The sequence below is a fragment of the Antrostomus carolinensis genome, unplaced genomic scaffold (genome assembly GCF_000700745.2).
Source record: "Antrostomus carolinensis isolate BGI_N321 unplaced genomic scaffold, ASM70074v2 scaffold4087, whole genome shotgun sequence".
In the NCBI taxonomy this organism is placed as follows: Eukaryota; Metazoa; Chordata; class Aves; order Caprimulgiformes; family Caprimulgidae; genus Antrostomus; species Antrostomus carolinensis.
This window is the reverse complement of record NW_010325171.1, coordinates 40,006-63,246: the sequence shown is the minus strand read 5'-3', so window position 1 is coordinate 63,246 and position 23,241 is coordinate 40,006. Positions and strand designations below refer to the sequence as shown.

At 40.2% G+C, this 23,241-nt stretch overlaps 1 protein-coding gene across 1 annotated transcript in view; it reads left to right on the top strand.

Annotated features, from left to right (window-relative positions):
- Positions 1-23,241, top strand: part of LOC104527401 (ceramide synthase 6) — a gene marked incomplete at its 5' end in the record, with an annotated part of 63,081 nt that overhangs the window by 4,232 nt on the left and 35,608 nt on the right. The window contains one exon of the mRNA XM_010171116.1: positions 19,931-19,988. Coding sequence (XP_010169418.1) covers positions 19,931-19,988 — 58 coding nt within the window. The remainder of the gene's footprint in view (positions 1-19,930; positions 19,989-23,241) is intronic.

Genomic DNA, 23,241 nt, shown 5'->3' with positions numbered 1-23,241 from the left:
AACTGACACTTTCAACTAAGGACTGAATAGGTGAGAAATTAGAAGAATTACTGTTAAGTATATTGTCTCTCTAGCTCAGAGAACTAGAGTCCTTTTTTAATTTTAGAAGAAGAAAGAAAGATTAACTTAACTGTCAGAATGCTCAAGTCCTTTCTTTGGTATTTACAGCTAAAATGCACCCTATTTAATATTTAATAAAGCCAAGCAAGGTGAGATTATGGATAAACCTAGTCATCCTGTTGTCAGCAACTGGTGGTCTTAGAGTTACTAATTTTTGAGATCAGTAAAGAACAGCCTTATTTCTACAGGGACTGTAGCTGTTAATGTGTACACTTCTCTGCCTAACTTGTAGGAAAGGGTGTGGAATTTTGGAAAAAAATTAAAACTGTATTGCTATTTGAGCTAGCATATTTGGGTGGTATATTTGGCTGCTTCTGTTAATTCAGGCCAAAGACTTAACTCTCTTGCATTAGTGCCAGTACATTCGGTCTGACCTAGAGGTAGCAAAAACTTAAACATACCATGAGATACAGGCACTGATAGGAAAGTTATGGGTACTGAACCTGCTCCTTTGTAGCATTATGGAAATATTATGGAAAAAACGTGCAGATAGGAGCTATGAATGCAAACTGGAAGGTAAGGTCCAGCTATAATAATGTCACTAACTTACACCAATGGAATTAAGTGCTAGTTTCATTTATAGAGAGTCATTGGGCATTACTACAATATATGTACTTAATAGTAATGATAATACTTGTCCAAAAAAAAGCAAGGTGGCATTAAAGAACAGTAAGTGGATAGTTCAGGTTGTCTCTGCTCACGATGTGCAGAAGGTGCAGTGGGAGTTTCCTCTCCATCTCCATATGTACGTGCTTGTGATAGTTTAACATAGCTGGCAGCCAAACAAGACACAGCCACTCACAGCCCCCCACCCCCTTCCCCCCATGCTGGGCATCTGGGAGAGAATTGGAGGGGTAAAGGTAGGGAGACTTGTAGGTTGAGATAAGAACAATTTAATAATTAGAGTAAAATTAAATTAAAATAATAATAATGATAACAACTGTATATACATGAGTGATGCAGAGTACAATTGCTCGCCACCTGCTCATAACAATCCCAGAGGAGTGAAAAGGAACCCTGAAAGCTAAATTGCAATCCCAGAAAAGTGAGCCCGAGCAATTCCCGAGAGAGACTCCCCCTTTCTGGTCAGCCCCAGTTAATATACTAAACATGTCGTAATGTGATATGGAATATCTTACTGGCATATCCAACTGTCAGTTCTGGGTTTTACTAACTACTACACTTTTCTTGCCCCCAGCCCCCTTAGCCCTCTGCTCTTGCAAACTGCCCAAGCACAGTGTCCTTGTAGTTATCAGCATTGATCTTATAACAGTCCCCACTGAAACCAAAACACAGTGCTTTCTAGCTAGTAAGAAGAAAATTAACCCTATCCTAGCAAAAAACCAGGACGGTGCTGCTGTGAGAATGTAGTGTTATCCAACTGATGGTGTGTACATTGCCCTGATAGCATTTCCAGTGGTGCAGTGTGTGTCACCAGCCATCTCGTCACACATGCTGGATGGAGGTGTTGGCAGGTAGTTGGAATAGCACTGGGAAGCCAGGGATATCCTTTTTACCCCTTAGTATGGGTGTTAAATGGTTGTCTAGTTAAATCTGTCCATCATGGCACTAAGCACAGTACTTCAGTATGTCTGAAGCAGAGAAGTCCTTCTATATGAGGGCTGTAGCCTTTTCACAGCTATGGAGTTAGTGAGGTGGCTTTTTGGATGAAGAGTCCATGTGTGGCAGCTGCTCTGGAGTGCCAGACTGCATAAAGCACAAGTTCCCATGACTGGGGAGGGGAGCCCTTGAAGCCTTGAGTTACTGGGGCATCAGTGGAGAGTTTCATAGCTGTGACAAAGAACGATGTGCACCCTTATGTAATAAGCAGGTACAGAGCAAGCACAGTGACAGTGATCACCACCTACACCTGCAACTGTTGAGTGGCTGTTGTCCTTCCAGAGAAGACTTCAGATTTGCTGACAATTGCATTGATTGACTTGGGAAGAAAAGTGACAGAAACCACAGCAAATGTGGAGCTGCTTAAAAAGAGCTCCAACTCTTTTTATGTGGAGACGTTTCAATTTACTGCTTAAAAAAGTGTTCCGTGGGCCCAGAGTGGCTTTTCCATGATGCAAAGGAGAAGGTTGCTGTGCCAGAAGGGCCATAGGCAGTTTGTTGCTTTCTTGCCAAATGAGTAGTGTGGGTACTATCTAAGGTAGAGGTTCTTCAATAGGACAAAGGCTGATAGTGAAACTCAGTGATAAACATGCTTGGCTGAGATGAATGGCACCCAAGATCCAGGCACAAACAGACTAAAACAGTAACTTGATCATTAGATTCTTCTTGTCCCAGATTTCTCACCGTCTCTACCCCTTTCTTTTTTTTTCTTTTCAAGCAACTTAAATTCTAGTCTTGAATGGAGTGACGGAGTGCAGAGAAACTCCAAACCCTACACTTCCATGCCCCCCATACTCCCCCTCAAAATGGAATAATTCCTTTGCTGTGCCAGCCTTTGTCAGATGTCCTGGGCATTAGCAGATAGTGGTTATATGAAGAAAAATGCAGTAATTAAATATCTTGTCTATAGATGCTGTTTGTGCCACAGCATTATAATGAAAATTAATTACTTTTCAGGGACTTTAATCAGCAATCACCCCATAGAGTTTTGTGGGTCAGTCTCAAAGAGAAGGCACCATTTGATTGTTGCAACTGTGGAGACCACTGATGTTGAGACTTCACTGGCATCATGTACCTGCTTAAGATCTCAGATGTTATAGTGATAAGTGCCTGTACAAAATAGATAATGGAGAATTTTACCAGGTGATGACTCATGATCCAGTATTGATCAGAAAGACAGTAGTAAGTGGGGTGCTGATGATTATTTTACTAGCAAGTCAATGGGTTGTTTCTCAATAAGTTGGTGATTCTGATATGAAACTTGGAGTTAACAGCAGAATGTTCACTAGGGAAGGCATCCACCTAGTATAACCTCAGATTGTAATACTCAGGCTCTTAGTGTACTGTATTACCTGCAAAGGAGAGTCTGTCCATAGCTTTTCTTTATCTTGTGTAAATTTAGGCAGTTTTGATCCTTTCCTCAACTTGAAAGATCCAAACTGAGTGTGCGAAATGGACTTTTCTAATGCTGTGCATTTCTGTTGGTTTTTATTCCTTTCTCTTTGTCCCCATGACACAGCCTAACATCAAGGAAAGACAAGCTTTCTGCTGAACAAGAGTAGGGTAAGCATCTTGTGCTCTGCGCTTTGAGTATGCAGTGCATGAGAAAACACGGGAAGTGGATTATCTTGGATCTTTTCTGAAGCTTGTGTCATCTCTGATATTCATGGAGAGTATCTGCAGTACTTTAGAAGGCTAAAAGTTGTTTCTGCGGAAGACTATCAATCTGTTTATAGGCAGGTGATATAAATTAGATCAGATACCCTAATGAATCTGCTTCAGCATAGTTTTAGCACAGATATGTATTTTTTTTATATATATATTTTTTTTAAAAAAAGGTGGGTGATCACAAAAAAGTTTCAAAAAATGCCTTAAAGAAGAATGAGAATAATGTTGCATCTGAATATAGTGAACTGGGAATTACAAGCGTCGAATAAACTAGTGGGGAACGGGCTTCAAGCTATGCTGGGGATGACTGGGAGGTTGTAACTCTTGGAAGACCATGAATGGTGACTTTGCTTATTGCCAGACAGAATGCATGATTCAAGAATGTCATGGTTAATGTGTGACATGTCCAACAGCCAATGCAGTAATGATTCCCAAATCACTTCCAGTTTCTTCCCAGTTGCAGTGTGTTGTGCTGCTGCTCACAGTACCAGTGTGCAGGCCTGTCTGCTTTCCTCAAAGAATAAATAGTACAGAAAGAGCAAGCATTGTGTCCTCCCGCCTTATTGTCTGGAGCCAAGGGAAAGAACCTGGGATGCCCTAAGTTACTAACCTAGGACTTTGGAACATCATCAGGCTCATGACTTCTCTGTCCTACAGCTATGTACATTTAAACAAGCTGTTTATTAGAGACATTTAATACTTTCCAGGGAGTGGCTGGCAGAAACATATGGCCAAGAGAGTTTTTTTCAGTTTATGCAACAGTCTGAGTGTGAAAACATGGAAATGTGTGAACTGAAGAGCCAAAGATTTTTTTTTTTCTCTTTCTTTTCTAGAAGAAGCTTGGATACTAAAGTATCTGTAAGTGTCTTTTAGTAGGAGAGAGAAGAGTCTCTGACTCATTTCCTAGCCAGAACATACTGTTTTTCCTAAGGAACGGAAATTGTGTTTATGCATGTTGGTTTTGGGGAGTTTTTATCTATCTATAGCTGTGTATATATGTGTGTGCATGCATATGATAGAGACAGATACATACAGAATTATTTTTTTTTTTGCTTATCATGCACATTTGTGTGCAAATTTTATGGGCAGTTTGCAACTTCTTGGCCATACTGCTTTTTTCAGCTAGCGGGGTAATTTTCTCCTACAAAATTGTACTGGAAAAATAACTATGCAAGGGAAAGAAATTGAGACAGCTGCTTGGTTGTTGAAATTCTGAACTATGCTGATACAAATCTCAACAAAGCACATAAAAGAATTCATCAGTCTGTGCTTTGTGTGTAGCACTGAAGCACTAGAAAATAAATAGGCATTAAAAAGCTTCTAGCTCTAAATTTTTAATAGTCTCGGGCCCTCAAGTCAGCTTTTAAAATACTGCTGAATACAGTGGTCTTTGAGATGCAAGCAAAAATATGTGGTAAATGGTATTATGGGTCCATTTAATTCTGATTTGTGAATACAGATTTTCAGCTGCCTTAGTGCTATATGCAACAGAGGGACTAACCAGTGTTTCACAACCAGAAAAGAGAACAAGGGAATGGGTCTGTAAAGCTGTGCTGTGTGCTCTGGGGTGAGTGTGGTAGTTACTGTTCGATGGCCATAGAATCACCAAATCTCCCTAGTTTTCCTCTGCTGTTTTCCATGGGGCAGGAATGGCTGTTCCTCCTCAGTCTCTCATAGGTACAAGGTGTAACCTCTTCCCTGCTTCTCTGGTTTGCTCAGGAGATCTAAAGCAGTGGTAAGTCAACCAAGCTGCTTGGTGATAAGGGAAACTGCAGACCTAACTAGTGTTCTGATAAAAAGTTAGAGATTTTCCTTGCTATTATAATTTTGGATTATTTTTTTTAATTGGACAGATACTTAGTTCTGCTGCTTCTTCTCCTTGTAATGTCCTGCTGTAGGCTGTGTGCTGCATCTAGGTGCTCCTGGGGCAGGTGGTTTTGTTGACATGATCATCGGACAGCAGTCTCGCCTGAAAGAGAAAACATCAAGGAAAATCCAAAATTTCTGGAAGTCACTGTGACACAGCAGCAAACACTGCAATGAGGCATAGTACTCAAAGCCTCTAATTACTATGATTTATTTATTCTGGAACAATTTATACTGAAACAGTTAATAGAACTGACAAATATTTATACAGGTGAAAAAAGTGAGCCATTTGCCTATTTTTCTTGCTGGTCCTTAACTTCTTCTTTGCAGTGTTTCAGTTAGCTTACTGTTACCTTGAGTGAAATATTCCTTGCTGCTTCACAGAAAATGTTGATACTGGAGCAGTTACTTTATATTTCTGTTAGTGGTTTTGGAAGAACACAGTATTGTATGATATCAGTGAGGAGTAGGAAGTGTCTATTTGAGTACACCTCTCTGTGTCTAGATGTAGATTTTTTTTTTTTTCCTTCCCTTTCTCCCCACTATGACCTTAAAACAAAGGGAGCTGGGCAGGAAGAATAAGAGGAGTATTCCTTCAAGTGCAGAAACTGGGTTTATAGCCAAGGGGCTGCTTTGACTCAGGTCAGACAACAAGATGGTTTCCCCAAAGCTGCTACACTAAAAATGCCACTGTGTTAAAACAGACCTGTAAAGGGAAAGCTGCTGTGATTGACCCAGTTTCTCTCAGTGCCAGTGTTGAGCTGAGAAGCTGCCCAAGCTAACTTCACCTACAGGAGCATCAAGTCAAGGCTAGATGGTGTGAACGCAGATTTTTCTCTAAATCCACTCAGCACAGTGTAGCACTTCAGTGTCACTGCTGCTGCTGTCTGTACATTCCAGCTGTGCCAAGCTTATATCAAAAGGAAAAAGGAGCAACTGCTACGTGATCTGTCTTCGTAAAATAATGTACCCTTTTCAAATTAATTATGTGAGAAATTGCTCTCATTTGGCATAAATCTTCATGGCTACCAGGATTTTTTGTTATTGGAACCAACGATTTTTTTTTTTTTTAATTGTAACAGACAGAGCCCTGTCCACAGTTTTTTATTTTTTTTATTTTTTTTTCCCCCATGTGAAGTCCTTATTGGTTTGTAGTAGTGGCACTTGAAAAAAACAGTAAAGGCTGAGTCTGACAACCTTCATTAGAAGTAAAGACTACTTTAATAGTGTTTTCTCTGGAGGTTTTATTGATTTTTTTTTTTTTTTTCTCTTTACTGAATGTCATGTAACTAAGTAATGTGTATCTTTCCATTAAAAGATATGGGAACTTCCATGTCAATGAATCGTGATAGCAGTATGTCATAAAACTGCTGGTGAAAGTAAATTGGTGGCTCTTAAATACCCATAAATGGTTTGTAAAGCAAGAAACATGTTCTTGTTTGATTTCATTTTTAACCACTAGAAGAAGGAGTCATAAACCTGCTATGTGATTTCTAAGGTAGAAATGCTAGAGAAAGAAAAACTAGTAACAACAATGGATTCTTGGTGTTATCAAACTTGTGAGGTTCTATTATCATTTTCATTATGTTGTATGTCTCTAAAAACAGCAGCTTGAAGTTCTCAGCTCTCACTTACTTGAAATAAAATCATGTCTAAAAAAGTCACTTTTGCCTTCACAATGGATCCAAAGCTGGAAAATAAGGGTGTGTTTTCACCGTCATGCTCCATTTCACACCAGGCAGTCTCATCTCCCATGGACTGCACTTCATGAATACTGATTTGCTGCTGGACTTCCTTCTGTGATGATGCTGGTACCTCTTGCCAAAAGGGAATGCAGGCACTATTGAAACAATAAATCATTGAAAAGATAATTTACTCCAGGGTTTCCTCCAGACAAATGATATGGATATAAAACTTGCCAGATCTGGCTCTTCCAGCTGGGTTAGTCTTGTTATCATGGCAGGGCTAGTGCCTCTACATAGTGCCACAGGGCAAGCAGCATGTGCTTGGTGTCAGGCTATCAAAACACCATTCTGGCAAGGTGCAGTACATCAGTTTCAGAAATGTGGAGCCTTCTTGCAGGAATGAAAGAAAAGAAAGGACGAGGGGAGACAAAAAAGCCCACAAGCCCCATGATGTTTCAGAGCTGTATTTTATATGAATATAAAATAGACCCTAGGCATGTGCTATCCAGTGCTCCAGCCCTGAGCGCTGTGGATGTGAAACCATCCAAACTAGTTGATCTCTTGCAACCTAGAACTTTATGAAATGTCTGGGTAAGGATTCATACGTCGGGTGGTACAGATTTAATGATGGTGTTAGTGTAAGGCAACGGGGAATAACAAAGGCTAGCTCTTACACTACTTGGAGAAAGCTGTCTTTGAAAGGAATAGAACTGTTACTGGTGAAACCTGTAGAGCTGGGCTGCCTGTCACTATTTCCTAGTGTGCTGCCAGACTGGTGTGCGGAAAACTGTTCTATTGCCATTTTAAATTAAATTTTTCATTAAATGTAATGTGAAAGTATGGTACTTTGGAGATGCAAATAGCAGCACAATGACTGTAGATGCTAAAAGGATTGTGCAGGAGATCAGAGAGACAATGGAAGAAGAGAGAGGGTTGCCTTAGTACAAGATAAAAGCATATAGAAATGATTACTTGTATAAGGAAAATAAATGGAGAACAGCAACAGCCTGTCTCATTGTGCAAGGATAAGGAAGTATTAAATGAAAAAGAAAAGGAGCATATTCAGAACTTAACTGTGAAAACAGTTTTTCACACTCTGAGTAATTAAACAGGATTTCATGTGTCTTTCATGGAATTCATTGCTCTCCTGAGGCAATAAAGCAGCAGTAATTTTTAATTAAGGAGACTGTTTTATTTACTTGGGCAACCTGAGTATTTGGTATTGTGCTAATAAATAGATTGTATCCACTGTTTGTTTAGAAAACTGTTGTGAATACTAAAGATATTTTAATTCTTCAACTATAACATATCACGCATGCTGACACTGGAGTACAGAGGTAAGGAAGAGAAGAGCCATGTGAGCAAATGTCATTTGTGGCATGAAGGGCATAGTTCATGAAGAACTGCAGCCTGTGGGAAGGACTCACATTGGAGATGTTAATGGAGGACTGTCTCCTGTGGGAGGGACCAGAGGAAGAGTGTGAAGAATCCTCCCCCTGAGGAGGAAGGAGCGGCAGAGACAGTGTGTGATGAACTGACCACAACCCCCATTCTCCATCCCCCTGCGCCACTTGGGGGAAGGAGGTAGAGTGTTCAGGAGTGAAGTTAAGCCCAGGAAGAAGGACAAGGTGAGAGGAAGATATTTTTAAGATTTAGTTTTTGTTTTCATATTATCCTACTCTGATTTGATTGGTAGTTAGTTAAACTAATTTCCTCAAGTCACATCTGTTTTGCCTGTGACAGTAATCGGTGAGTGATCTCTCCCGCTCCTTATCACAACCCACGAGTCTTTTGTTGTATCTTCTCTCCCTGTTCAGCTGAGGAGGAGAGTGATAGAGCAGCTTTGGTGGGCACCTGGCATCTAGCCAAGGTCAACCCCACTGCAGGCAGCTTGATGAGGAAGGATATAGGTTTTCAATGAGATGTGGAGGGAAGTGGAGTCTGTCAAACTGTTCCAGAGCAGGGAAGATGTGACCTTTGTTAAGTGCAAGTAGAGTTTATTACAGCTGCAGGTTGTAGGGAAGTTGAGATGAGTCACAGGTGCCAAAAAGGAGACTGTGTTAGCCAGCAAATGACAGCAAAGTGTAGAGAGCAGCAAAGATGGTCTGGCAATTGTTATCTCTAGTAAGCATGTAAAATACTGCAATTTTATCACAGTACTGTAAGAGTTACATCTAAAATCTGGGATTGATACATTCAAGGACCTATTATTCTCTTAAGAGTATTATATCTAATAACATCACAGAAAAGGAAGAGAGATGTGCTTGAATGCAAGGTCTCAATAGAAGGTAGAAGAGAATGAGGCATTTATACTGAGACTCATGTCAGGGAAATTAGTGCTCTGCCAGAAGGCCTGGAGTCATGTTTGGGTATATAAAGATAAGACAGAAATCCTACTTGATTTTACATCAGGGTGAGATGTTGCTCCTTTAGAGTAGCACTCAATAGTTCTGGATTCCTTTGTCTGATAACAGGATAGGCTGATTTGAATTTATGTTTCTTTCTAAGCCACATGTGAAGTCAGTGCAGAAGAGTACTGATTAAGCTTTTTATTTAGTGTAAATATGCTTTTTCATATGATAGCATTCAGAGCTGGTTCACTGGTAGCCTCCCTGCACCAAGAGAAGGAGGGTAATACAGTACTGGTAGCCTTGAGTTACATAAAATATAGTAATTTGTAGCCTGAGTCCCTGGACATGTGAGTAAGTTAATGGCTGGCAAGGTATCCAAATTTTGAAGTTGTGAGAATATAGTGCAGCTGCTGACAGCAGTTTTAATTCTGCCCTAACACTTGCCCTCTGATGAATCAGGATGAGGTGTCTTGCACATACCTCCTCTCCAATGCACAGCTGGCTTCGCACTCGCACTTCCAAATGCAGAGTCTGGGCAATCACGCCCAGCTGCCCAGTGTGCTTTGCTGTGAGTTTGTGCCTCCAGCTTTGCCTGTCAGAGCATCTGTGTTAGCTCTGGACTATTCACATTTATTTGGTGGACAGGCTGGATAAATAGCTTAATTATATGTCCTTTTATGATTTTTATTACACGCTTTTGTGCTGTGGGCTGCTTGGACAGGCTCACTTATGCTGTAGTTCAGCCACACAGGTTACTTTTGCAGCTCTAGTAAGCAACAAAGCCCACCTTCCTGAGCTCTGCCTCCTTGTCCTCCCATTTGCCCTGCTCTGTGCCAGACAGCTGGGCAGCATCGGGCAGCACACTGTACTTATTGGGGTTAAAGCTCACCCTGCATAGAAGCATAGAGTGCCTGTCAGTCAGATTTTCCTGTTGTGGCTCACAAGGTGGTCACATAAGCATGCTGGAGTCCTGTTGCTTGTGGTGGTGGGGAGTATGTATCAGAGTAGCAGAAGGGAAACTAGGTAGACATGGGCAGTACTTGCATCCAGTGTGAAAGCTCAGGTTTTGGTGTGGTGGAGAGGAGAAAGGGGGGAAATTGCTGCAGCCACCTGGCCCCTTCTGGTGTGACAGGATGGGAGGCCGTGGTGTGGTGGAGCAGGGCATGGTGTGCCATGCGGCGCTCTAAGTGCATCTCTTCCTGCTGTCAGCTCCATCCGAGTGCTTAGATTAGTACTGGCTGAGCGAATGAATGCTTTTCTGCTGAACAGCTGCTCTTCTGGCTACGTTTATACCCTTTATCTAACTCTTCCTATCATTATTTCTCAATTTTGAATAGTAAAATACTGGGTCTGGCTCTGCTTTTGTTGCCCTGCCATCCCACTGCATTAGAAAGCTGAACTGTCTGGTGAAGGGGAAGGTGGGAGCAGACTTTTTGCAACTCCATAGTATGCTGCTCAAGAAGCTTGAGTTAGTTCAGGACCGGTGTGAAACAGACCCCAGAACTGGGCAAGTTTGGCAGCTTCCTTTGCAATTCTTTTCCTACCTTATCTGCCATGCTCATGTGTGAATCTGGTCTATGATCTCTCTTTTCTTTTTTAAGCTGGGCCTCAGGACATCTCTCTGCCCAAACATGGGATTAGGGGGAAATTAAAACATTGATTAAGCTTCAGGAATCACCAGCCCTCTTCCCATGCTTTTCTGCTGGAGCAGACAGGCAAATATGTCCATGCAATGTCCTCAGACTATGTTCACCATATTTATAGACTGTACTGTAGGCACTTTTCATTTTGCCTTTTATGAAATTCCCCTCTTCCCTCAAATTGGATAACTTGAAACTTTGAATTCCCTGCTCTTACTGCCTTCTGTGACACAGTTTTTAACACAATTAATAAATTTAAATTAACTCATGTGCTGGTCCTGCAAAGACACGATCACTTAACATTATCATTGCACATTAAACAAGGTTATAATAAATTAACTAGATTTTCATTCTCTTGTGGCTTGTGTGTGCTCATCATTATTTTATGTTATGGAAATTAAATAATTCTTCCCTAAGTTCTAGTTAACATGAGCACTAGTTCAAAAATTACAGTCACAATATAATGACTAAAGACAACTAAAGGAAAACTACAAAGACTGCAGTGGCTGCTACTTTCTTATGTTCCACACACCTTGAATTGTCTAGATCTTGGTTATGGAAGAGACTGACTGCCTTCTTCAGTCAGCCTCAACTTTAAATGAAGTTGCCAAACACTGCAGACGAGTGGCTTGAAAGTGAAGAAACATGAAGACAGAGCTGGGATTTTTCAGAAGAGCTACAGGGGATATACAACCAAGAAAGCAAGGGCTCAGTCTGGGATGCTATAGACTTCAAGACTACTTTTGGTGCTTAGTAGATGGGATTCACAGGGCTTAAAACTGACTCTTAATGGTTTGGGGAGGACTTTATGTGAATTCAGCACAGGGTTTTCTCCCAGTTCGTCTCTCTTGTTCTACTCGAAGCATTGGGCTTGTTCTTCTTCGCCATTTGTTAATGTGTTTGTCTGTGATACTGATCTCTCCGAAGTGGTAGATGTTAGGTAGTGATACCTCTTGTTAAAAATATTTTATTGCTGCCAAAATTTGAGGGCTTTTAAAATTTCTCTTAAATGAAACTTTCCAATAATAAAACCATTCTTGCCCAAGTAGAATGACAAATAGTGTAAAATAGTTATTATCTATTAATAGTGAAGTTTACATTTATTTCTCAGATCTGTAATGGTCCTTGTCAGTTCTTTATTTCATCTGTGATACTGGTTTTAAAAACTGAGGGGAAAGACATTTGTCTTCCTCCCTTTCACAACATGTTCTACTCTTTTCATTGCTTTTATGCTGTAGGTTTGGTGTTTGCTTCATTTATATGCATTAGTGGTTACTTGTGCAATTTTTGTCTTGCTAATTTGGAAGGATACCCTTCTTACTCCCATTTCTGCTGCCTTCAGAGTTGTTAGCTGTTCTGCATTCGTAGCACTAGCAGATGGTGTTTGCTGCATTCACACTGAATCCATACGGATTTGGTCCAGTGGGAACTCCTCAGGGATGCCTTTTGTAGCAGTTTGTTCTCTTCCACAGGAGACTGCAAACTACAGACTCAGTAGTCTAAAATTATTTGTTATCTTTCCCCATTTCAGTCTAAACCAAGAGAAACTTGAGTATGACTTGTTCTCTACAGATTGCTAGTCGCAATCAACCCATATCAAAATACCTTACTCACTGATGGGTGGTGGCAGTTTTATTTTATACACAGCAATAAATGAATTGGCATGCAAGTCCTTACTTCTCTCTTCTCCCTCATAGTTGTGTTCTTACGCAGTTAAAAACCAATCTGAAGCAGATGACTTAATGCTACAGAGAAGTAACATTCAGCATGAGAAAAAATGGAAACGGCTAGTACAAGTTGGTCACAAAAGTTGCCACCTGCATATATGTTGGCCATCATGGCTAGGTCAGCGTTGCTAGATGAAAAGCAAATGCAGTCTGGCAGATTTTAAGTTTTTATTCCTCTAGAACTGGAGAAGAGTGAGACAGTGAGCAGCTGTTGCGATACACACAGGGGAGCTGAAGGCCCGTGTTTGGAAACACAGATGACTTGTGATATCACCAGTAAGAAGGGAGAGTAGAGGTCCAGATTGGAAAGACTTTGTGTCAGTTTTTCTCTTCAAGACTTGTCAGCTGTGTGCATTGAACATCACTGATGAGAAACCAGTACCGTTGATCAGACCACAAGGGAGGATGTGTGGCAGCAACATCTGTTTTTCCCATATGCTCTTACCAGGAGCTTTCCAGATAGCAGTACCTCTTTGTAGGGCAAGGTTTGGCAATGCTAACAGGTCTCTGAGGTCTTACCAGAGCTTTATTTCATGTAGTCCTCGAAGCACTCGGAAGAGAATGGTTGCAAAACTATTAAACAAAAGCTACATAACCTAGAAGGAATTACCAAAACGCCTATTATATTATGCATTTTTTCTGGTCTAATTATATAAACATGCTTTATTATTTATAAAACTACATCACTTAAAAATTTATTTCTGTGTTGCCTTTCCTTTTTTCTGCATTACTAAATTTTGCTCTTAAGACTCAGAGCTGCATTTTGAGCATACAGATTTAGGACAAGACTGGTCTCAAGTGGCACTGTAACATTAAATATTAAATAACTGATTCAAACTGCAGCCAAGAGGAAAATCAGATGACAGTCATGTCTTAAGCCAGAAGAATGAGGGGGAAAGCAATAAAGTTTCTCACTTTCTTACCTGCTATTTTGCCCATCTTAGTGAGCTGTGCATGTCTGTGTCCTTCCTCAAATAACTTCTGCTTAACCATAGCACAGGAACTGTTTACCATTTGCATGGTTGCTCCAGTATTAATTCAACACCAGTACCATGCCAAAAAGGGCAAGAAGATTTTATTTTTTCTTAACACTCTGTATATGTTATCCATTTGCATCTGCCACGCTTTGCAGAAATGCTGCAAATTATTGTTGCAGAAGACTTGGGAGGCAACAAATTGGAGCAGTGGGAATACTGCCATCAAACATATTGTCACACTTGAGGCTTTGTAGGGGACTAGTTATCAAGAATGAAGATAAGTAAAGATTTAGTGGAGGGTGCAGAGTGTATGAAGCAGAGTTGCACTTCTGTCTGGTATCTGAACCAATCAAAGGTATGCCATGGGGCTGCCTTGCGCTCTAATTGTGTTTCTGATCTGACCTATGTTTGGGTTTATCGATGTATAGGTCTGTCATGATCTAAGCATGTACAGACACAGGATTTAATAAAGCTCTTAGTTTATTTTAAAAGAGCTTTATTACGTGAAGGAGGTTGTGGGATTGGAACTTTGAGTAGAATTTCTTTAGGATATCTTTCTGAAAATTTGCAAGTGAAAACATATGCCCATGTGTACCAGGCTGAATGCTGAGGGTGTGCCACCTGGGTTATCAGATTACCTTCACCCTGTTTTACTTTGAGTTCTGCCTAGGAAAGAGTTGGAACTCTGATTTTTTAAGTTCCTTAAAAAGCAAATGTCTCAAAAGAAGGAGGCAATTTGTTGCTTTCCTCTTCTAGATGGTGATGCAGGCTGTGAAGTATTAATAGTCATCCACCACAGTTCTCTGACAATCCTCTGGGGTAGCACTGCTCACTGTGCCTATGTGTTAGAGCTCCCATTTGGGAAGGCAAAATAGCCAAAAAGATTGCTCAGAGTGAAACACAGTAACACCTGAATTGTCATGTGCCTGGTACAAAAACACAGTTTTGTGCAACTTAACTACTGTAAGATTGAAGTCATAATACTGTAAGATCAACACTTGTGATACGATACAAAAGGTCTTAAGTTTGAATTTGTGAGACCTTTAAATGTTTGAGGTGCTTGTAGTCCTCCTAGGTTTGGGATCAATTAAATGTTAATTTTCTGTGCTCTGTCTTGTATTTTTACATGGTTTATTGCCTAAAAAATATTATCTTTGTGAAGTTTTTGTTGTTTTAGGGAAGGAGAGTTGCTGTTTGTTGGGGCATGGTTTAGGTTTTTTGTTTGTTTGTTTGTTTGTTTAACCTAAAATGGGAGCTATAGTAGGTCAGTAGACAATGTCACAAATACTAAGAAGTTGATCCAAAAGTTCAGTGTCTGTTTGTTGTGGGATCATCCTCTAAATATTTCTTCTTAGACATAACCATCTAGGAGGAATGCATACCTCTGGCTACGTCAGGAGCAGCATTAATTGGATTAAGTCCCCTTGGGTGAATCATAAAGTTGAAGGCTTTGTATTGTGTTTAGGGGAGAGGAAAAATAGAATGTGAGGATAAAACACAGACAGCTTTAAGTCACAGTGGACAAGTGGGAAACTTAGCAATGGTTCCCTGTTTAAAAGAAATAAACATTCAGTATTGTTTAAATTCAGCCTCGGAAATGCTCATTTGAGCACTCTCACAGTGAACATGCTCTTCACAGCCACAGGAAATCATTGCAGCAAAAATAGTTTTAATTCTCAGCTAATGATTGCAGTAGCCCAGCTACATGCTCTCCCAGTTCAGTCAGACAGTGGGGATTAAAATGAAGGGAGAACAAGCTGTGCGATGGCAGCTCAAGCCTTCTCGTCCTCTCCAGAACCAAGGCTTGTCCCTGGGGATTTTGTGTTAGGCTCGGCTCAGCTTTCTGCCCAAAGCCTCAGCCCAGAGGTCTGTCAGCCACTGCCAGGAGCTGAGCAGCAAGTGACTGAGAACAGCAAATCTGAAATTTTACTGAAGTATATTTCCATGGGAAAAACTTCAGGAGTCTGCAGTTTCTCTGAAAATAGTTTTCAGAGCAGAAAGCCAGTTTCTTCGACTGCAAGCAGTGTCATGAGCCCATAGCTAGTTGCTAAATAGGTGAGGGAGTTCTTAATGTTAACTGTTGTGGAGTGTGGCATTCCTACATTGCTGTATGTGGCCCTGACTGTAGCAAATGAGTGGCAAAAGCATCTCTAAATAACAGCTACGATTCAGAAAGCAAAATTATTGTTATGTTTTTAACATTGTGCATTCATTATGTCTCATGATTGCTTGTTGAAAGTCACTTGGATAACTTTGGATCCTTGCACATCGTTGTTAAGTGGCAGGCATTGGTTTGGTATCAGAGCCACGGGGGCTGTGTGCTGCCAGGGGCGTGCTGCAAAACTGGGAGCTCTGCAAGAGTGCTTGTGTTCACAGCCCGGCTGGCCGGCTTTCCTGCAAAAGAAAAGGAAGAAAGGGAAAACTGCAGGAGCAGAGAGGCCTTGTGCCTCTTCAGCCTTATTCCTGGGAGAAGCATCAGTGGCCCTGCTGAGCTTACTCTGCTGGACAGAGAGTCCGTGGGGAGGACATTGTCTGACACAGAGCACAAACCTCACGTGGTGGGCTCTTCAAAATACATGTGTGTGTGTGTATATGGGGTAGGGGAGTGCTTTGCTTGAACATTGCTTGAACAGTTTGTTTTTACTAGCTGAAGTTTAATTACACATTTCGGAGCAAAATTTGGAAGGAAGCTTTAAGGACAAAATTTATCAGTGTGATGAAGGGAACCTGGTTAAACATGTGCATGAAATCAGTGAAATGCTTGCTCAAGTGTGCACTTACATGGTTTTTGCTGAATTGGGCACAATGGGATATACCAGGTTAGGTGGCAGAGGCTCTCCAACTTTTCCATCTTCTTAGTGTTCTGTTTTACACTGAAGCATCTTTAAAATTTCATTAGCAGCTCTAGGTTAAAAGGGTTGAGAGGTTAAGAAACTGTACTCTGGATCAGGAATGCACTCGTGTTGAACAAGAGCTGTTAGATCTGTTGCTGCACTCTTGAGGGGCTCTAGAGCATTCATTTTAAGACTACATTAGAAAATATATATTTTTTTGTTGTTACTGAAGAGTCACTTTTTAGCTTGACTCTTCACTGCAGTGCGTCATATCCATGTTTAAAACACAACTGGCTTGTTAAGCACCAGCACAACCTGAAGGAATTGCCAGAAGGGCCATATATAAACAGGTTTGGTCTCCCTCATCCTGAGCTTGAGCAGACCAGATGCAAGCCTGGTTCAGTCTGTAAGTGTTGGAGGCATATTAGTGCAGGACTGAAGTGAACCTCATAAACCCTATTGCAAGCAGACAGATCAAGTCTTTCAGAACACTTGTTACTTGAGCGCTTTCATCTGGGTTCACTGGATTTAAATTAACCTGAGAAGTCTTTCAAGCAGCATGCTTTGTGTGTATGTGGGTCATTCAAATTTTGTGTCTCTGTACAACCGACTGGAGGACTGTTTCAGGTCTGAGGGACAGAGCAAATTCTCACAAAACAGAGCAGCTTCCACTGTCATCATCTTTCAGTTAAACGTGAACTGACGTGGTGGTCACCTACAGTGGGGTGCTTCACCTAGTGGCCTCCACTGTATTGCTGTAATAGGGCAGTGAGTATTGCTGGGGGAAAGGGGAACAAAAGATATCTTAGTACAGATCTTGCCTTGCTTTTCCTAGTCTGTTCAGCTCTGCTACTGCTGCTTTAGAAGAGTTTGTTACTTGCCCTGTTGAAGACAACCAGCTGTCACCCAAACAGCAGCTGTCCCCAGTGACCTGGGGAAGTTCAGCATGAGCTGCTGATGCTTTAAGGAGGACCTTGAGCAGGATATCAGAAAGGGTACTACAGAGGGTTTATGCCACTGGCCAGACGTCTTCCCTTCCCTAGGTTTTCTGACTGTTCAGACTGTGCTCACGCTAAGGGCTTTTCCCAGCCATGAAAGTTGATACTATTACCTAGGACAAATAAAAGACCTCTCTTAATCAACTGCCACTTTGTGGATTCATTTGGGAATCAGACTTGGTAACCTCACACTTGAGAGATGTCCTTCTTTTCTATCACGTCCTGTGCAGAGAGAAAGAACATTTTGCCTAACTTCCCAAAGACTAAGGTGGTTTGGACGCTGGGCTATACTGCAAGTGGATATGATTCCTAACCACAACTGTTTCCCTCCACTTGCATCTCTTCATCAGTGGGCTGCAGTGAGACTTAAGTAGAGGGATAGAGATGCTGTAGATTGTGAATGATGGGTTTTGTTAGAGTGCTTGTTGCAAGTTCACCTTTGGAGGAATCTTGCTGGAGAAATCTGCATTGCATGAAACATTTATCTTGTACCTTCTGGCCTTGTCTGTATGATTTTGAGTGGATAATGCAGCTTTACAACCTAGTTCCTGTCCCTTTCCTCCCTGTCCTTCCTCGCAAGTCTTGGAGCATTTTCTGCTACATAAAACAGCTTCACAAAAGTCCTACACATGATGACTATGTGGCTAACAAACCCTTCAGGAGTGTGTGAGATGTGACAGAGGAGAAAACTGAATCTAAGTTTTCTAAAGCCTAGCAGATCTTCTTACTGCTAGACTAGCAAGTAAACTGGGCGGCTGAGGGGGACTGAGGACTGCTCATATGCCAATAAAGCATCAAGGGGGTTTTAGGTTATTGACTCCCTGCAGCAAGGTAGGAAACTGGGCAGAAAACTGAGTGCTAATTCAATTCCCAGTGGGTTCAGAGGCATAGTGATCTGTGTGTGACTTTGTGCAAAGGTTTATTGGTGTATCTACCATTAAATTTCTCATAGCATGTAGCTGACAGCTACAGATAGACTCCTTGCCTTTTTTTTTACTCTACAGCTGGAGCTGATGGGAAAACATCCCTTAATTTTGACCGTTTGTTGTATTTATATTTCTTCTGACTGTAATGCCTCAAAAATGTAACTTATTCTGTAAATGGTGTTAACTGTTGATTTAGTTTAATGTAGATTTTATAGATTTAAATATAAGTTAATTTGTAGGCAACAAGCATCTAGTTACATATTTGTCTCTTTTTAAAAAATTTTCTTTAAAAAGACAATTAAAAATTGTCTCCAGTTGTTAAGGTCACTAGTGTTAGCAGTTAGTGTGCAACATTTACTAGAATGTTGAACATAGTTACTTAGCTAGTTAGACCAGATATATTCATTTAGCGTATAGTAATAAATACTTTAATAACTTAATTTTCTACCAGACCTTCTTGTGTGCATCTATGTGAACTTGGCCAGTGGATGTTTTGCTGTTAATTGCAGTAATAAAACATCTACAAGTAGCAGTGAAGCAATGTGGGGAAGCTCCTTGGACTTCTTTGTATGCAATTGAGATTCCAATTGGGGTGTTGAGCCAGCACATTTTCCCTTTGAAGCTCACGGAAAAGGCAGCTAGCTGCCTGGTACAGAAAGTCCTTTGTAGCTCATCTACCACTGGAGCTAGCTGATTAATGATGATAAACATGCTGGGGGTCAATTCCAACTTTGCTTTGTTCTGAATTTTCCTTTATTGCTGTTTAACCAAGCCAAAAGCCCGTTTAATAGCTTTTGCGGATGTTGTTTATCAGGAATGAACAATTTTTTTTCTACCAGTTTTACTTATTTTTATGAGAAGCTAGCACTTTGACCAGCTTTGTTTATCACCAGTTCTAAGATTTGCTTTATCTTCTGATGTTCAATCCAAGTAGACTTGTTTGGCAGGTTAAAGAAAAAGAGGAAAGAAGACCAATAGCACGTATTATCCCATACTTGTATGCATGTATCACCTTTGTGGCATTCAAACAGTTGGAGCAAGTTGATTGTCTTTGGTAGACCCAAATAGTACCTGGTGGCTTTTGGCTCTGAAGTTTTTCCAGAGCTACAGGAATTCTTCTACTAATTTCTGTGGGAATTCTCCTACTAATTTATTACTATTATTGTCCTGGTGTCTAATAACAGGTGGACTTCCTTGTAATATGTGTGCAAATTGCCCTCTGTCCTCCACTGTACTGCTAGTTTTCATGAAACTTTTAAAAACTTAATTATCCTTGAAATTTTTTTTTTTTTAGGTGAAATTAGCCAGTATTTTCAGGGGGCTAATGGGAGGCCTGGAAGAACAGGCAGACAAGCACAACGCTTGATAACAAAAGTTATAGAAAACCAGACCAAAATTTTGCTTCAGCTTCTGTTATTGTGACCACAGTGTAGTGGTTTGGCAGTGCTATAAGAAATCATGTGTTGAACTGTAATGTAAACCTTATACTCTAGAGTTAATCTCTTGTACCTTTTGCAGGTGGAGATTTACATTTTACCTTTATATATTTACCTATGGAGTACGGTTCCTGAAAAAGGTAGGAACTTATATTATTATGCTTTCATAACACATCACATACTTGTTTGAAGTCTTGTATAGGTGTAATATAAGGCACAGGCATAGAACTTATGTTCATAAAAAATAAAAATTAAAATTTACATTCATAAAATGAGTTGTTACTGGCATTGCTAAGGGATATAAGTTCTTATCAATATTTAATGGGGTAAAAAAAAAATGGTATAGCAACATGCCTAGTTTACTTTATTACTTTTCATTATAGGCATTAAGCTGGCAGTAAGGCTTACCAAAGTATTCATCTCAATTTCTGCATCATCCTTATTTAAATGCCTCTGGCAGAGGTTGCTTTTTATTAACAAACAAAATCCCTTAGTGTTTTATAAAATGCTGATTCTTGCCCATTCTTTGCCTGATGTACTGTGGAAAGAAGTTTTCATGGGGTTTCTCATCACTGCTGTATTTCTGGTGATTTAAGCAGGGAAGGATATTGATAGCTTCTAAACACCCTGGCATCGGTCTATTAACCCTGCCATAGACAGTAATATGGATTTATGGTGCAAATTGCTTTTACGGTGTGACTAGTTCTCAGAGCTTTTGTACAAGTTGGGCCATATTTGTGTAATTCTGAAAGGTGAAATTAGGGGAATGTGTGGTCTGTGCGTTCATGTAAACTTACCACCTTTGTTTTGGACAAAAAATTGTTACAAGAAAATGTGTCCTAAATGTTTCTGGTGCTTTGTAAGTAAAGTAGCTATTAAAAAAAAATCCTCATAATTTTTAAGGTTGTGATTCTTGAGGCTGTCCCAGGTGCCAGCCAACTTGGTGCCAGCAGGACTGATGATGTGCCTGTGTGGAAAGGGAGCACGAAGTGTGTGCACCAGTCCTCCAAATGGACCAGAGGAACATGTAATGTGCAACCTCTCCCTGCCTCCTTCAACACTTACACTTTGTGTTTACTTCATCCATTAACATGCTGTATAGTCATGATCTGATATTCTGTTTTCTGCCTTTGATTCCGTCCATCTCTGCGGTATGAAATATGATAATACTTTTAATAAAAGATTGTCACAACCTAAAAGGTTACTCGGCCTGTGAGTATGTAGAGGTTGTGACCATGGGTTCATAGGATTCTGTAATACACAAGGACACAGAGGCTTTATCCTCTGAAATTCTCTACTTTATTACAGATTGCCAAAAATACCACAAAAATCACTTAGCAAGTATCACAAAACCACTACTAGAAAGCATATCTGTGATTAATAAAGTGAATCTCTCTTAACACAATGAAAGTCTCTGCTCTAGGAAAAACTCTGAATACCAGCGTTTCTGAACACTAGGAAGAATACAGTAAATGCACGCTTCATTTCAAGCCATTGTGAGCTGTTTCTACAGGCTGAGTTGACAACCAAAGTGCAAGATGTCTTCCCAGTTCAGCATAGCACTGCAGTTTGGGTAGAGCTGGCTGACATAGCATGGTTGTTTGAACAAGGTATACCATTGCTTGAGTAACAGGCTTAACAAGGATGGGTTGTGTTATTTTGCTGTACTTTTAAGTTTCAACATGTTTAATGTTTACAAAAAGAACTTGTTTGTTATGTAGTTGTGTATGTATTTTTAATTACTCATTTTTACACAGTGTTGAAAATTAGTATTGCAACATCTTATGCGATAGTCAGTATTCCAGTGTTCTGCTTCGTATACTCAGGTGTTTCACATGGGAACGTATGTAAATTAACAGAACTATGATTGTGATTGTATTTATATTTACACCATCACCCTAGTACCATTGTGTAACTAAAGGAAAGTACAGGCTTTTTGCTGTTCATCAAACACCAAAGATTTTGCTGGGTCCGCTTAGGGGGAAAATCTGAGTTTTCAAGGAACCAGACCCCAAAATCTGGAGGAAGACACTTATTTCAGAGCCTCACTACAGTACCAAAGTGGATAATCCTTTTTAATTTGTCTTGATTTTCTTAATGGAATAATTACAAAGAAACACTTAGTTGCGTCCTTAGGAAACTAGTGGAAAAAGTTAAGCATAATAAATTATCTTTAAAAATTTGATAGATCTTTCCTTCAAAAAGCTGTTTTGCCTGGAGAGAAAGTTCATTTCTTAGTCAATGATGTCTTACTGTGCTAATGCTACAGTAGAGATCTGCATTCTTTCAAATAACAGAGTCTGCTTAAGACCATCCCTAAGATACCTTGTCTGGAAGACTGATAAGAATGGTGAGTGAGTCCAGGTTCAACAGCAGTCACAAGGGGTGCAGTTCCATCACAGCAACACATGCTGCCTTACTGGGAGAGGGTGGGAAAGAATAAATACTACAGGTGTTCCTGGTTTGAAGAGTGGAATATACCACCACCATAGCACCACATTGGGAGTATTCATTTTGATTTTTAAAACCTAAGCTAATACTTAGTTAATACATTACTTTGGATAGCTGGGTAAGACATTTTGATACAGTACATCTTTTAAACATCCAAATGTAATAAGAATATATATTTTAAAAGACAAACTGCATTTTGGTGCTTTTCAAATGAACAGAATTATTCAAGATTGGTTGGTTTGTCCATTTCTGGATAGTTAAGGTCCCTGATTTGAGAAAGCTGGTTTTGCCATCTTGAGTGGGAAGTGCTCCTTATTAGTTGGTCTTACAACTTTTACTCTCATGAGGTACTCCCTTCAGAAAAGCGAACCAACTTAATTATACAAAAGGCTCTCCCTAAAATACTATGCCCAATGCATTGGCTCTTTTATAGTTTCTTTGTTGGCTCTTGAATTACCAGGCAACAGAATTCTCTGATTTCTGGATTATTGTTCTTCCCTCTCAACCTGACCTAGTCTCCTTGCAACCTGCCGCTCCTTTGCTTTGCTACACACGTTGCTGACCTGATGGATTTTTTGTTTCACACGTGACTCTCTTGAATGTTCCTTCCTTAGTTTGAGGGTGCAATTCATCTGTACCTACAAGACTGGTATGGAGCCTGTCAATTACTGAAGCACCACTTTGAGCTAGTTTTGAAGTCTTTTGCTTTGTTCTGGCTCTTTGCCTAGAGGTGTGTCTCTTTATCAAACTGTTCTCTTGGGTTTTGTCTTTTTCCAATGACAGATGTATGCTGTTAAGTCATAAATAAAGTAAAAAAAAAATAAAATCTTCCTTTTCTTGAACAGTATTTTCAAAAAATCTCAATTCACAGAGAAAAAATGTCTGACATAAAGCCTTGTCTTCAAAGTTTGCTCTGTTGCAACAGAACCTATATGTTTTAAA